This window comes from Ruditapes philippinarum, unplaced genomic scaffold (genome assembly GCF_026571515.1).
Source record: "Ruditapes philippinarum isolate M1 unplaced genomic scaffold, ASM2657151v2 ctg5924_1_1_1_1, whole genome shotgun sequence".
In the NCBI taxonomy this organism is placed as follows: domain Eukaryota; kingdom Metazoa; phylum Mollusca; class Bivalvia; order Venerida; family Veneridae; genus Ruditapes; species Ruditapes philippinarum.
In genome coordinates this window covers 68,619-83,460 of record NW_026858220.1, presented here as the reverse complement: position 1 = coordinate 83,460, position 14,842 = coordinate 68,619, and the positions used below count along the sequence as shown (strand labels likewise).

Here is a 14,842-nt window from a genome sequence, read left to right as displayed (position 1 = left end):
ATAAATTACTAACTGTAGATTTCATATTTTCATTAAAAAATAAATGTAATAATGCTGATACTTGTTGAAAGTGAATTTGAAATATTAATTAAAATAAGATATAAAACATAATTTTCATTAAATATGCTTCAAATATATCTCTTCATTTAAGAATAAACCTATGTAATATATCCTACTGCCTTATTTATTATTTTGCACACATTTAGATGGAATATGAATATTTCCGTTAAGCATGTACTTTACGCGTAGCAGTAGCATTACAGTGAAGACAACGCCGCTGTCAAGTGACCTCATTGTGTTAAACAGCTGTACAACAGCTGATCGAGTGAAGTGTGCTTTCTGTTAAACTTCGATATTGGCTTAATACAGTAGGGATACTTCGCTTTATAAGGTTTGCTATACTTAAATCTTTATTAACTTGAGATAACAGTTTTTTATATAATATAATTTATTCTGTTACAAATAAGTATGCCGTTCTCCATTGATTATTTTGTTTTCACTCGAGGAATTCCGCGGATGCTTTGTCTCCTTGCTAGATGTAAACCAATATTGGCAGATGCGAAATACGTGCTAAATGTTTCTTCCGCAAATCGAGGATTTTTTGTGTAATGACGCCTTTGAGACCCACTAACACACTAAACACATTAGCTTTTTAGCTTTTTGGTTCCATATTTATGGGAATCTTGATTAATTTCAGACTTGTTAACTACCACTTTTTAAATGAAGGAAATTTACCGTCGTGCAATCTAATCTCCTTTTGGGCAATGTGTAGAGACTGACCGTGTAATATTTGACCTCTGCTTATCACGTGTTATCACTCTCAGCATTTTGTAATACGAGTACTTAATGAAAAGTGAAAAAGTGAAGTTAAGGTCAGCCAACACCATTGTTTCCTGACTGATACAGAATGAGGTCAAAACTGGTATAATGTAATTGAAGATGTCATGATAACACTTTACGTTAATTAGTTCAGCACTGAGAGCTAATTTTTTTCCCCAATGGCTGTGTAGTAATATGTTAGTTGTTGAAGTAATTAAAACAGCAATTGTTAATGTTCGCCAGGAATAAAATAACAATGTACTCATTTATCGGTCATTTTCCCTTTTTTCTTAGTATTTTGAAATATTGTTTTATACAGTGATACATTACTTTTAGACAAAATATACACATTGAGATATACACACCATTTCATTATGAAGAATAATATTAGATTTACGGTTTTGAAAGTCAATTCATTTCAAGGTTAAAAACTTGATTTTGTCTCGACCTTGATTAAAGATAGTAAGGCGTTAACTTGTATGAACATTATGTTGTTTATTTATAAATCAGTTCAGTGCAAGAATCAATAGATTGTAGACTGATAAAACAAACATCTGCCTTATATAATTACGTAAATAATATATATAATACGATCACTCAGAGTTGCAATTTTTGTACACTATTTATGCGTACGTGTTACTTATTTATAGAATTTATAGGTATACCTACCTTATCATACAGTCCTTTTATTGGCACTTATTCTTATCAAGTAAACGTTTGGCCAGTCGAATGATAAAAGGAAACTTAAATCAAATTTAACTGAACAGAAAAGAGCGGAAGATAAATGTTTTGATTTATGCAGTCGGTTTTGTTTTGTTGATTCAATGGGGTTGACTTCAAAATAAAGTAAAACAGTCCGATGAAATGCACCGAACGACGTACTTATATTGTCTTGAGTACTTGTTGTGTATGCTGGTTGGTTAACTTATACACATATGTTTAGATTAAACGTCAACGAAGCTGGATTCGAACCCGCGGGAATGATCAAAGAACCACTGACTAGCTATCTTGACTGTAGGTATAGCAACCAGCTATCTTGACATAAGTTGTAGCAATCAGTCGTCCTTACAGGAATTATAGCACCAAGATATCTTGACGGCAGATACAATAATCAGTTATCTTGACACAAGCTATCTTGAAGGCAGTTATATTTACCAGTTGTCTTGACGGCAGTTATAATAACCAGTTATCTTGACAGCAGGTGTAATAACCAGCTACCTTGACGACAGGTATAGTAACCAGTTATCTTGACGGCAGGTATAAAGACCAGCTATCTTGACGGCAGGTATAGTAACCAGCTATCTTGACGGCAGGTATAATAACCAGTTATCTTGACAGCAGGTATAATAACCGACTATCTTGACGTCAGGTTTAATAAACCGGCTATCTTGACGGCAAATATAATAACCAGTTATCTTAACGGAAGGTATAATAACCAGCTATCTTGACGGCAGGTAAAACTAACGGCAGGTTAAAAGAATCCGCGCAGTCTGATCAGGATCCATGCTGGTCGCAAACCTATTATGTTGGTTTTGTCATGACGCGGCTCAATTATATTGATAATGTACTTGTAATAGATATAGATTAATAGTAGTTCATCTTTTTTAATAATTCGCAAAATAATAAGGTGTTTGAATTTAACATATGCTTATAAAAACCATCATCTCGTCTAACAGACGAAAATGAAGGTTCAAGTTACCGGATAATTTTCGTTTGTTTCAAATATTATAATGTAATACATATTAGTTGACAGCATTGTATAATTTATTCTCACCAGTTGAAATAAATGTTCAGATGTATACGAAAGATGTTTCATTACACAGTAAAGATTGTTAAATTTCGTACAATTTCATATAAACTTGTTATCAAAATAGAAATTAATAAAACCGAAACCTGCTGAATTTATGTAATGGACTTACCCTGCATTTAATTTGGAATAGTCCATTCATTATTTAAAGGATATCAGTATCAAAATTACGAAAGACCGATGGGGACATTTCAACTTCATGAATTCCCGATTTCATCTTCATGAATATTCACAACTTCATCCTCGTAACTTATTATTTTAAACTTCGTTAATTCACAGTTTCAACTTCACGAATTCGATCACTATTTCTATACTATTTCTATACTTCACGAATTCAACATCGCGAAGACACGATTTCACGAATTCACGGTTTCAACTTCAATCTTGAAAACTAGAAATCATGAAGTTGAAATGTCCCCATCTGTCTTTCGTACACAATACAAAGATTGAGATAGCCAGGCCAGACCGCACAGTATTTTCAATCTGACAAGGCTCTATACCATAAGCTTTTGATTCGATTAACATTGTTGAATGATTGACTAAATTATGTCTTGTCAACGAACGACTATAGATTTTTGACTAAATGCTAGTGCTATGTCGCGATTTAGAAGAATTCGAGAGACATCTTATTTTTTGTGTGTGATTCAAGACGATTGACTCTTTGGATTAACGACGAATTAGTGCATTGTATACCTTTAATTACAAGCTTGTTGTATGCATGTGACATCACAGGAGTTTGAAATTCTGTCTATTAATTAGTGATTCAGTCTTTTATAGTGGCGGGGGTTGATTTAAATCATTTAATGATAGAATTTCAATTTTAGTAACTCTTGAGTATTTTTGAAGGTTTAGATGATTTATTGTGGTTTTGTGGTTATTTCTGTCTGTTTTATATACTGTCACCAAAATGTTTTGAAATTAGCCTTTATAGTATTAATTGCACCAAGGTCATCAAATATGCTTTACTTGAGCGAAGCTATTTATTACTAACACCTGATTAAGTGATTAACTTATCTTGTTTAACTATCACAACGATTTCTAGCACTATAGAACTATTTGTTCGTATCTTCATCGGAACTGAAGCACTCATTAACATCGGAGAAAGACGGCTATAGTTACTCATATTTCAGGGGGGTTGGGGTCTTTGGAGGGCGAAGGAGTAAGAAAAACGTTTCAGTATAAATCAAAATCGGCGTTCATGGATTAAGGCGATCAATCCATTGTTATAGTTTGAATCATTTTAGTACCAGTTTTTGAAGCGGTATAATAGTTTGTCCGAGTTTCGCTATTATTGTCGCTGCTTTTGTCATGTGGTCTCTTATTGATTTTTTAAAAATCTTTTGTTGTTGCCTTTTCTGTATCTTGTCAGGTAAACGCTTATTAATCTTTTTTTATCATAGGGAAAACGGACCAATTAAGGTCCGTGCATGGAAGTAGTAATTTGTTGTTCTTGATGATCCTGGTCAGGGAGGCGCTTATCGATGTTTGACATGGGATGTTGTTATTTGTGTTGATGCTCCTGGCCAGGGAGACGCTTATTTAAACCACGGAAAATTATTATTTTTTCTGTGAAGATTTTTTTTCGGAGGCAAAGAAATCTCAATGAAGTCAGTAAAAGGGCGAGAAGGTTTTAGATATAAGTATGTCAAAATTCATTTTCGGCACATCTTTTTGTATTGATGCCTTACTATGTCATCAGAGGGGCGACCAAAACCTGCTGCTTAATTTTGATAATTTGATATAAAATTTCTAAAATTATTCCCAAGACTGAATAGCATAATTGGAAAAGCTAAGTATTTTATAAACGAGATTAAATAACATTTGCCCCCTTTCTCAACTTTAAAGTTCCGAATTTGCACATTTAAAAGTACATTTTGTATGAAATTTTGAAATGTAATATTGTATCATTGTTTCATAAATGTCAGGTTTGACAATGAATTTATATGCAATTAATTAATTCATCCTATTTGCGTCACGTATTATCAGCTTTTTTTTATCTTTCTTTATAATATTACGTTACAAACGCTTTACATTTTCTGCATATTTCAAATTAATTACAAATTACAGTATTACAGAAAAGAATAAACATAATATAAAACAATTAACCCGAAGCGAATAAGTAGCGTAAACATTTACTATTAAGAAGGTATTCCGTAATATTTGATAGCATCTTTAAGTAACTGTCAGTTTAACATGGCATCAGCAAGTGCCCGCGGGGCACGTGCGGACTAAATGTTTTCAGAATGCGTGTCAAAGTCTTTTCCTGCGAATGTTTACTTTATGAAATAATTCTGAATTGACACTGAAATGGAAAACAACATGTAACCATACATTGTTTACTTATCCATGAATACCGAACTACTTATCCTAAACGGAAATACCATTTTGGCAATTAACGAAATTGTCTACATTGTTATTTCAATTTGTTATTGCAAACTTTCACTGTATATGTGTAGCAAATATTTTTGATGTGTTCATCACGCTTTCATCATTTGCATTTTGTACCCAAAGAGGAAATTTATTAATTATTTATAATATATGTGTACAATAAGAAAATTTCCTACAGTTGATTTACGAGAATTTGAAGTACCGGTATATTGATAGTCTTAACATCCCTAAATTTGTGTAATGAACTTACCCTGCATAGTCTTGGGACCAGTCCATTGTTGATTTAAGGGGATTTGATATCAAAATAACAATAAGCCTAGAGTCTGACTGCATGCTGGCCTTGGCAATCGGAACGCATCTACTATTATTTATTATACATGTAAACCGAAGACTGACGGAAATGGCCGAAAAAAAATGAGATTGTTCTTGTTTGTACAGACAGGACTAAAGCGGTTTAGTGATAAATCTTTAGAAATTATGACTAACATACGCTATAATCGATATTTCTAAAATTTGAAATCGAGTGTATTTCTGTAATCAAACTTGTGATGCGTTTTTTTTTATTCAAGTTCGAAATGTTTAAATAATAAATATTAAAAAAAACAACCATGGCCTGATAAATGCTTGCAAATTGATAAAGAAACTACATGTAAATACTTTTTCCTCAGAATTCGGCTTTCACTTTGCTAAAGGCATAGAGAGCAGCGTTCAGGTATGTGGTGCAAAGAAATATATGACAAACACCACTGATAATACAACATAACTTTTATCATAGAAAACAGAAACAAACAGAAACAACATACGTTCCTTGTTGAACCGTGTGATACATGTACACTGCGATTAATGAGCGATTTCATTATATTCTACATGTATTTACTACTTACTATAGTAGCGACTTCCGAATTTATAAGTAATTTTTAGTTTAAATGAACTTCGTATTCGTGTGATTCAGTTTGATAAAATGAGAAAAAAGATTAAATACTATGATTTTGCTGGCTTTAAAGTATGTTATAGAATAAAATTTAATTTTATCATCAATCACATTTGAAATGTATAAATTATAGAGATAATGTAAATTTTCCACAGGTTTATCTTTTTCTTATGCAAGGATCTCACCTAATGTTTGTTTTAAAGGTTACGTGCGCAGCTGACCGCGTACGTTATCATTTTTACAATCGCCTTAGTTACTGACCGGAGGAAATTTGTTTCATTTGCAGCAACAATGAAAACACACTCAACTGACTAACACAGACAAGAAATATACGGTCACCAAACAATTTGCCGGCTTCATGCTCAGCAAGAAACATGCCGGAGAGCGATTCTACTGACAGGCAAACTCCCGAGCGGGATAACAGACCGGAAACGTCTACGGCGCATGCAGTGAAAGTGTCGTCTGCTGGAGCAGACGAAAGTAATGAGAAAAACGATCAAATGGAATCAGAAGATGTGATTACTGGAAATTCTAATGACAATCCGAAAATAAACGGAGTTAACCGACATTCAGCAAATGAAAGTGTTGACAAAAGAATATCGAATGAAAATGAATCAACAAATTTTAATGATTTGGAAGCTGACGAGGAAAGACAAACTGCCTTAGAAGAATCACCACTGATAAATGACAATGGTAATATACGGCATGTTCATATAAACCAGCAGAACAATGATAGTGACAATTCTGAACATAAAAATGGTGGACCTAACGTCAAAGAATTAGAGCGGGGGACAAGTTGCTATGACAACGCTCCGGACGGGGGTTGGGGCTGGGTAGTGACATTTGCAGCTTTTATGGTGGGAGTGATTCTAGATGGAATATCTTTTTCATTTGGATTATTTTTCAAGGAACTCTTGCTACATTTCAATGAAAGTAAAAGCTTAACGTCTTGGATTATATCAGTGTTAAATGGAACCTACCTTGGGATTGGTATGTATGATGTTTATACTAGAATCTCTGCAGAGCGACCCTCTGTATAACAAACACCTCTTTACAACAACTATCTCAATTATTTCGAAATAGAAATTGACATTAAATTAAACCTTCATAGAGCAACATTTCACTTCAACAACCAAAGTATTTGTCTCCCAAAGGGTCTTGTTCTGCAGAGGCTGCTCTGTTATTGATAAAAAATGGCAAGATGGTAAGCAAGTATATTGTCTTTTAACAAATCAGTTGATTTTAAATAATCCTTTCACCGCTTAATATTGTATAAAATATTAATATTGCTTTGAATTTTGAACTGTTCATTGTTATGAACAGTCGACATATATATACTTTTTTGCAGGCGCACCTGATTTCATATTGCCTTGTTTTATGTTAATAAGCAAGTCGTTGTCAGTGGCAGCATTCAAACCATTTAAAAAACTCTTAGTAAATCATCACTTTATTATAACAATATACGTTATATACATCGTTAATTATTTTATAGGTCCAATCTCGAGTATTCTTGTATCTGTGTTTGGGGCTCGACAGGTTGCAGTATTTGGCGCGTGTTTGGCAGCTATATCGTTCTTTGCCTGCACGTGGTCACCGAACGTTCAAGTGATGATCATTTTATATGGCCTGCTTGGAGGTAATATATAAACATAACTTTAAACACATATGATCTAGTTAAATTACAATTACTGCCGTTAATTTATGTATGACGAGAAGTTGCCAACTGCTTGCGGAGATAAAACAGCGTTTGTGTGACATAGATGGCGATTAAAATATATATAATCAAAGGACAGCAGCTCTATGATATTTTCTGATTTTGCAATCTAAATCATACTGACTATCTGTATGTACTTTCCTGTATAAGTTTATTTTATATACTATAATTCATCTTACGCAGCGACAGCGTTTTGATTTTCTTCTATAACAGTTTGGGATTGATACATATGGAATTTTGCATGAAAAAAAAATAGAATTGCCTCGACTAGGATTTGAACCATAGGCCTCTCACACCCTCAACGAGACCGCTTACCTCTGCACCACGGCGAAGTTATGCATATGTACCTTGAATTAAAACGAATACATTATGTAATTCTAAATTGAGAATTTCCATTTCGTGTTTGTAATCCTTATTAATTTCGAGGTATTTTGTTCACGATAAACCTGTTGTTAACCACTGATGAAAATAAGTTAGCGAAAATCTTCTCGCCAAAACAGTCCGACATGTATATATTCCACTACTCGACAGTGTACTACGCTCTGGAGTATTCGGTAATCGACATAGCTAAAAATAGCATTTTCATTGATTAAAATGATATTCATTGATAATCCGAAGCTTTACGGAAATAGCCGAACATTTTTCATTGGGTAAAAAAGATATTCATCCGCGAAATTTGTGATTGTAACCTGATATTTCTGTTGACTAATCTAAACTTTTAATGCACAGTAATTCGTTAAATGCCTACATTAAAAATTATTCTTTCTTTTAAATTGCTGGTTTTTAAGCAGTTTTGAGTGAGAACTACTTTGCGTTGTTAGGACTGTGAGGAAATTTTGTGTTAGACCGTGGATGTTAGCTATGTATTTACTGATCTTACGCTCAGAAAATACAAAAATGGAGTGCAATGCACCGACTGTCACAACTGTTCGGCCCTTTCCGTCAATCTTCGGATACGAAACTAATCGTGTTCCGAATGGTTATAAAAAAGATATATATATATTACTGCATTGTCATTCTTAGAAAATTAAGCTGATCTAATCTTTAACCAACACGGAAGTTCATATAGATAATTTTTCAAATCCCATAAAACTGCATTACAAATATCTCTCTCTATATATATCTCAATAAATGAGATCAGCAATTTACATAATCTTATGTAAATTATGTAAATTGTTCCTAGCCAACAATATATACACTGTATATCATAAACTGTTTACTTGTATATACTTACATGAACTTTCCTCCATTAACACCTTATATGGCGTACAGTGAACTCTGTTTAGAAGACACGTGTTAAATAGAGTTTTACCAACCTTGCTTTGTCAGGTGGTCTCTCAACACGAGCCCATATATAGACTGTATAAAGTTCTTCAACGAGGGGTCATAGCTAAAGGTTTTTTCTGTAGATGATATTTTTTTGAGTGGCTTAAGTCATAGGTTTGCCTGTACATCAATTAAAGAAACAGGAAACAAGCAAAATTTAAATATGTTTACAAAACTTTCACTATTGATTATATTTACTTTAAATCCAATTACTTTACATGCCTGTGCCTTTGTTCTTTAAACTTGATCAGAGCTTCGTAACATTCAGTTTCAAGGTCAGCTAAAAGCTATTTTCCATGTCGTTTAGAAGTACAGAATGACGATTTTTTTTTCGTAATTTGATATGACGTTAAACACACTTTTGTTACTCCTTGTGAACGTAGTACATAGTAAATACAAATCATGACGGTGAATTCAAAAGTTGTGACATTAAACTTCAACACGTTCACATTTTAGAAAGGGTTCCTTAAATGTGTATATTTACTAATATTTCACTGAAAACTTTATTAAAACCATGTTATCTAACTACGAAAAATCTCACATAGAATGGAAATATGCACTTTGCACAAAGAATTTCTTAACCGCCGTAGCCGGTTTCGGACCGACAATGAGGGAGCGGCGAAGGGTTTAAAGAAACCGGTCTTTAATAACTAAATTACAGAGGCCCCTTTGACAAATTTATTCTTATTCATAAGCCTAGAAGTCGGTCGTTTTGTGAGCGTTTTTTTTTTAATTAATGCGATTTTCACAGTTTCTTGAAGTACATGTATGCAACAGTCTAAAATTAAAATATAGATGTAATTTTTATTTAATTTTGTGAAATATATGGTCGGTAAATATTCAAAGAGCTTGATCATTTTAAATATGTTATTTGTCGGATGGAAAGAAACCAAACAGTGATCTCTTTTGAAAGAAATTCGAAGGTGCAATTGACTTTCTTTTTTACCATGATTGTTACTTTCCTTATTGCCCGCTTGTGACTGAAATAATGCACCGGCTGTGTACGGAAGGGCACCTAAGGTCTTGCTCCACCCAGTAAAGCTGGAAAGTCGCTATATGATCTATACTATGTTGGTGCAACCTAGATCCCAACCAAACTTTCCTTATTACCCATATTGTTTAAAGAACTCGCTACTTTGGTTATTACACAGTTTGTTAGAAATATTTCCTATTTTATACTATTGAATAACCCCGATTGTTTTAACCAAGGTTAAAACGACAACCATTTGAAAGATTGTCTATTTACAATGGTTATATGCAATTACTTAATATCCTTGGGTCAGTATCTGTTCATATGTACATTTATATAAACATGTATAAATTTATATTTGTAAAAATATTCCTTGTCACGTCACATCAATCTATTCATATCAGTTTAACACTTCGCTATCAGACTATATCTGATATGTGAACTTAACCTAAATTTTATACGTATACTTAACCTAAGGTCAGGGTTAAAGGTTAACCTATGATCACAGTTTAAGGATAACTAAGGTTACGTGTGACCAAAATAACTTGAAGTTACTTGAAAATTTAATCAGATACTTGAAATTCGAATGTGAACCGCGGAAATAGTATTTATTTGTCATTTATGATGTATATATATCTGTAATTATGCAACTTGGGCCCATCACAGGTACGAGTTCGAATCCCGACTGGGATTTTTTACACGCGATGATTCTGTTCATGTGTCTAACGGAAGCGTAATGGTTTTATTGAGGTGCCCACTCGAGTCTGTAATAATTGAATACACGAATGGTCATCTGAGGTTTTCCTCCGCAAAATCAAGCTGGAAAGTCATAATATGACACTGACAGTGTCGCCGTGACTTGAAATCCTGTCAAAAACGTAACTTGAACCTCGCATGAAATAAACTTAGCTCGTTATGGCAGCCAAGAATTACTTTATTTGACCAGGATCGTTTATAATACATGTCACGGTTCAGAACTGTTCACTACTTAGGGGAGAACACGTGTGTGCTTGTAAGCTGCCGGATAGCTCTGTTGGTAACGGTATTACAAGGGTTCGGTTCGAGTCCCGATCAGGGAGCACATTTTCTCACCCTCTGACATATATTATATACATTCCTGATCTTGAGCACAACTACCTTATTATATTTGTTTTGTATTATTTTCTTACACGTTACTTTTTTTCGTTCTAGGTGCAGGTCTAGGCCTATTATATCTTCCATCTATTGTAACAGTGGGACATTATTTCAAGAAAAGGCGGGCACTAGCTACGGGTATAGCAGTATGTGGGAGTGGCATAGGAGGTTTTGTGTTCGCCCCACTTAGTGAATTTCTTATAGAAAAGTACACTTGGAAAGGAGCTATGTGGATTATATCTGCTGTAGTTCTAAACGGTATTCCAATAGCCATCTTATTAAGGCCCTTAAAAGGGGCCGAGGAGGAGGACAAAAAGCGTAGAAGTATGCTAAAGGGAGGAGCTAAGGGCGATGCCAATACAAACCTGCTTGAGGGTGAAACAGACGATTGTGAGGACAAAAAGTTGTCTAAATGTGCACAGTGTTGTGACGTATCGTCAATGTTCGATTTCGAGTTGTTGAAAAGTCCGACATTCCTTGTCTACGGATTGTCCTGTTTTCTATGCATGTTAGGTAAGAGTTACAAAATAACCGACATATTTCTATTCATGAACAATCCCACACCGTTTTAAGAGGCAAATAATTGGACAAATTTGTCAATCATTTCAGTTTCTCCCCTCTAGTTGAAGTAACCGCTCTCTTTTGCCCAAAAAATATGTGGTTATTGACATTTAATAGCAGAATGTGTTTGAAGTCAAAATTGAATGGTTATATAACATTTTTTTTTTTGAAAATTGGTTTGGGGATAAAAGTAAGTTAGTAAAAACTCAGGTTTTCTGTTTTCAAACGTATCATTTTTCAAAACGAAACAAAACCGTTTTATTGTCATATTTTAATGACTTATATATCATTTTTATAATTTGAACAATGAGACTATTGTCTGGCTGCTGAACATCTGTTATTTAATACGTCTAATAAAAAGATGAAATTATTTTTGTCACCAAGAAAGGACATAGTAAGCATTTTGACCAAAAATGTCCTGTTGTTGACCTTATGTGTTTAGGGTTACAAATTGACTTCTTGGCGTGAAAAGTCATATTAAGTGTGATGATTAATTTCAAGGCAGATGAAACAAATAAATCAAAATGTTATGGTGATTAATCAAACGACAATTTACTGTATGATTTATTTCCTCAGCAGATGACACTGTGAGAAATAAATAAATAAGACCCTGTTTAACCAAACGACATTTTAATGTTTCAGGATTTTTCATTCCATTCACTTACATTCCTGATCTCGCAGACGACTTTGGTATGACGTCACAGCAGGGAGCCATGTTGATCTCAATCATTGGTATTTTGAACACAGTCGCACGTGTTTTTGTCGGTTGGTTGGCGGACCGACCTTGGGCTGATCCTCTGAAAATAAATAGCGTGGCCCTATTGATAGGGGGCGTGTCAACAATGTTCGTCCCTTATTATTCTCACTATGGGGCCATGTCTACATATTGTGTTGTGTTCGGAATTAGTATTGGTACGTATTATACAGGCTTCTGGCAATGTTTAGTATTAAATGAACTCCCTTCCCAATACTGGACGGTTTTACCGATTAATTATTTTGCAAAGTATACTTCAAATGTGTAAAGTTTTTACATTTACCCTTACATCGCTAAATATATATTATATGGACTATCGGGATAAAACCATTCATTATTTAACACAGGAGATTGACATTCTATCAATAATTGAAAAATATAAGCAAATAGTTAAAAAATAACGGCAAATGTACCCCTCTATACTATAACTATAAACTTATAGTATAGAGGGGTACATTTGCCGTTAACTTATAGTATAGAGGGGTACATTTGCCGTTAACTTATAGTATAGAGGGGTACATTTGCCGTTATTTTTTAATTATTTGCTTATATATTTCAATTATTGATAGAATGTCAATCTCCTGTGTTATTTAAAGGGAGAATTTCAAAATATGCAATGACAGTTCAGGCCATGCTCAGACATCACGATTGTGTCGGCTGATCTTGGTCTACACTGGTCTTATGGGTATCATCAATTGGGCACCAGCAGGCTAAGGGATTTATAAACAGACGTACAGTATATTTAAAGTAAAACTGTTTAACAAAACATAGCAAAAAAGAGTTTACAGTCCGAAAACTGGTTCAATACGTCACCTCATGATATTTACGTGAACCTTTTTAAAAACTGGATCACGAGTCAGATGTGGGGGAGAATGTTAAACATGATAAACAAGATTTATTGAAATTAAAATTTTCAGATGTTAGCTGATAATATAAAACCCTATATTTTATTTGAGTTTTGGAAAATTTAGTTGAATAGATAACATGAATGTCAATGACCTGGTGGTTATATAGTAAGTAAGACAAGGCTATGTCAAATTTGTCGTCTGCGTAACAATGTATTTAAAGTCACCAAAAGAAAGTTTAATTCCATATGTAATTCATCTTTGTTCTAAATAAGATAACAAACATGCCATGGCATATTCAGATCTACATTTGAGCCGCGTCACGACAAAACCAACATAATGGGTTTGCGACCAGCATGGATCCAGACCAGCCTGCGCATCCACGCAGTCTGATCAGGATCCATGCTGTTCGCCATCAGTTTCTCTACTTGTTATAGACTTGTAAGCGAACAGCATGGATCCTGATCAGACTGCGCGAATGCGCAGGCTGGTCTGGATCCATGCTGGTCGCAAACGCATTACGTTGGTTTTGTCGTGACGCGGCTCATTTGTATTATGTAAATTGTGACATATGGTATCTTGTTGATGATTATATATGAGTGAAAAAGTCGATTGCAAAAACAGTTTATCTTGTTTCATATTTTATTTTATGCGCTTTAAGTGTATAAAAAGGAGTAAATAAATAAGCGTCCAATCGATTTGGAGAAGTGAACAAGACATAAACCCAGCACTCTTGAATGATTACTGCATGCTTTTAACCATCAACTTTGCTACATAACGATTCTCTCTTGCAAAAACAAAACAATAGATAGCTTATATACATGCATTACCATTCTGGACCATCCAGATATACTTTGAAATACAAACAGACAATTTAAAGATGAGATTTTTATCAAGAAATTAATTTCTTTCAGCTGTCTTTGTATCATATCGATCAATTATAATGGCAGAGTTACTGGGAATAGAAAAGTTGACGTCATCATTTGGACTCGTCACAATGTGTCAGGGACTTTCAGCGTTCATTGGTGCCCCTATTGCAGGTTTGTCCTTATACACTTCACTTTATTATTAAGATAATTTGTGCTAAATTGCTATATGTACAGCCATGTTGCCGGTGCCGTTGTCGTTTTAAATATATCTTTCCTTCGGGTTGTTTGCCTTTGGAATTAAGAAAATGTCGAGCGTTGCCCCGCTCTTCGGTGTCTCTTGCTCAGACTCACCAACACATGTACCACCGAAATTTGGTTTTAAGTTTGTTTATTTATTTTGTAAAACAAGGCATGGAGTCATCTTAGTTTTATTCCATTCTTTGACATATTGTGAGAATTAAATGTTGTCGACACTAAAACTGCTTACTTAGTTTTATTAATTAAATGGATTATGACATATAATAGATCTGAATACTCGTTTTTACCTACTTTTGTTTTAATGAAAGGCCGCCTTTATATTATTATAAATTTTCCCATTAAAATCGCGTGAAACGTGTTGCATGAGATATTTGTTTGCAAAACAATGAATGCAAAAAAATTATACTTTTTATGATTGTTAAAGATGATGTGTTCATGATGTTTTTATGTATGTTATATCTGATTT

General features: G+C 34.0%; 1 protein-coding gene across 1 annotated transcript; it reads left to right on the top strand.

The window, feature by feature from the left end:
• Positions 1-232: 232 nt before the first annotated feature.
• On the top strand, positions 233-14,486 carry LOC132752513 (monocarboxylate transporter 4-like). The gene is made up of 6 exons (XM_060742846.1): positions 233-391; positions 6,232-6,935; positions 7,438-7,581; positions 11,147-11,602; positions 12,293-12,562; positions 14,164-14,486. Exons 2-6 carry the CDS (start codon positions 6,320-6,322, stop codon positions 14,319-14,321), a joined length of 1,644 nt encoding a protein of 547 aa, XP_060598829.1. The 5' UTR covers positions 233-391; positions 6,232-6,319; the 3' UTR covers positions 14,322-14,486.
• The last annotated feature ends 356 nt before the right edge of the window (positions 14,487-14,842 follow it).

Excerpts from the sequence above, each read along its gene's own strand:
- LOC132752513 (XM_060742846.1), top strand. The coding sequence starts at position 6,320 with ATGCCGGAGAGCGATTCTACTGACAGGCAAACTCCCGAGCGGGATAAC. Across the intron at positions 7,582-11,146 it reads TTTATATGGCCTGCTTGGAG|GTGCAGGTCTAGGCCTATTA; the intron begins GTAATATATAAA and ends TTTTCGTTCTAG. Across the intron at positions 12,563-14,163 it reads TGTGTTCGGAATTAGTATTG|CTGTCTTTGTATCATATCGA; the intron begins GTACGTATTATA and ends AATTTCTTTCAG.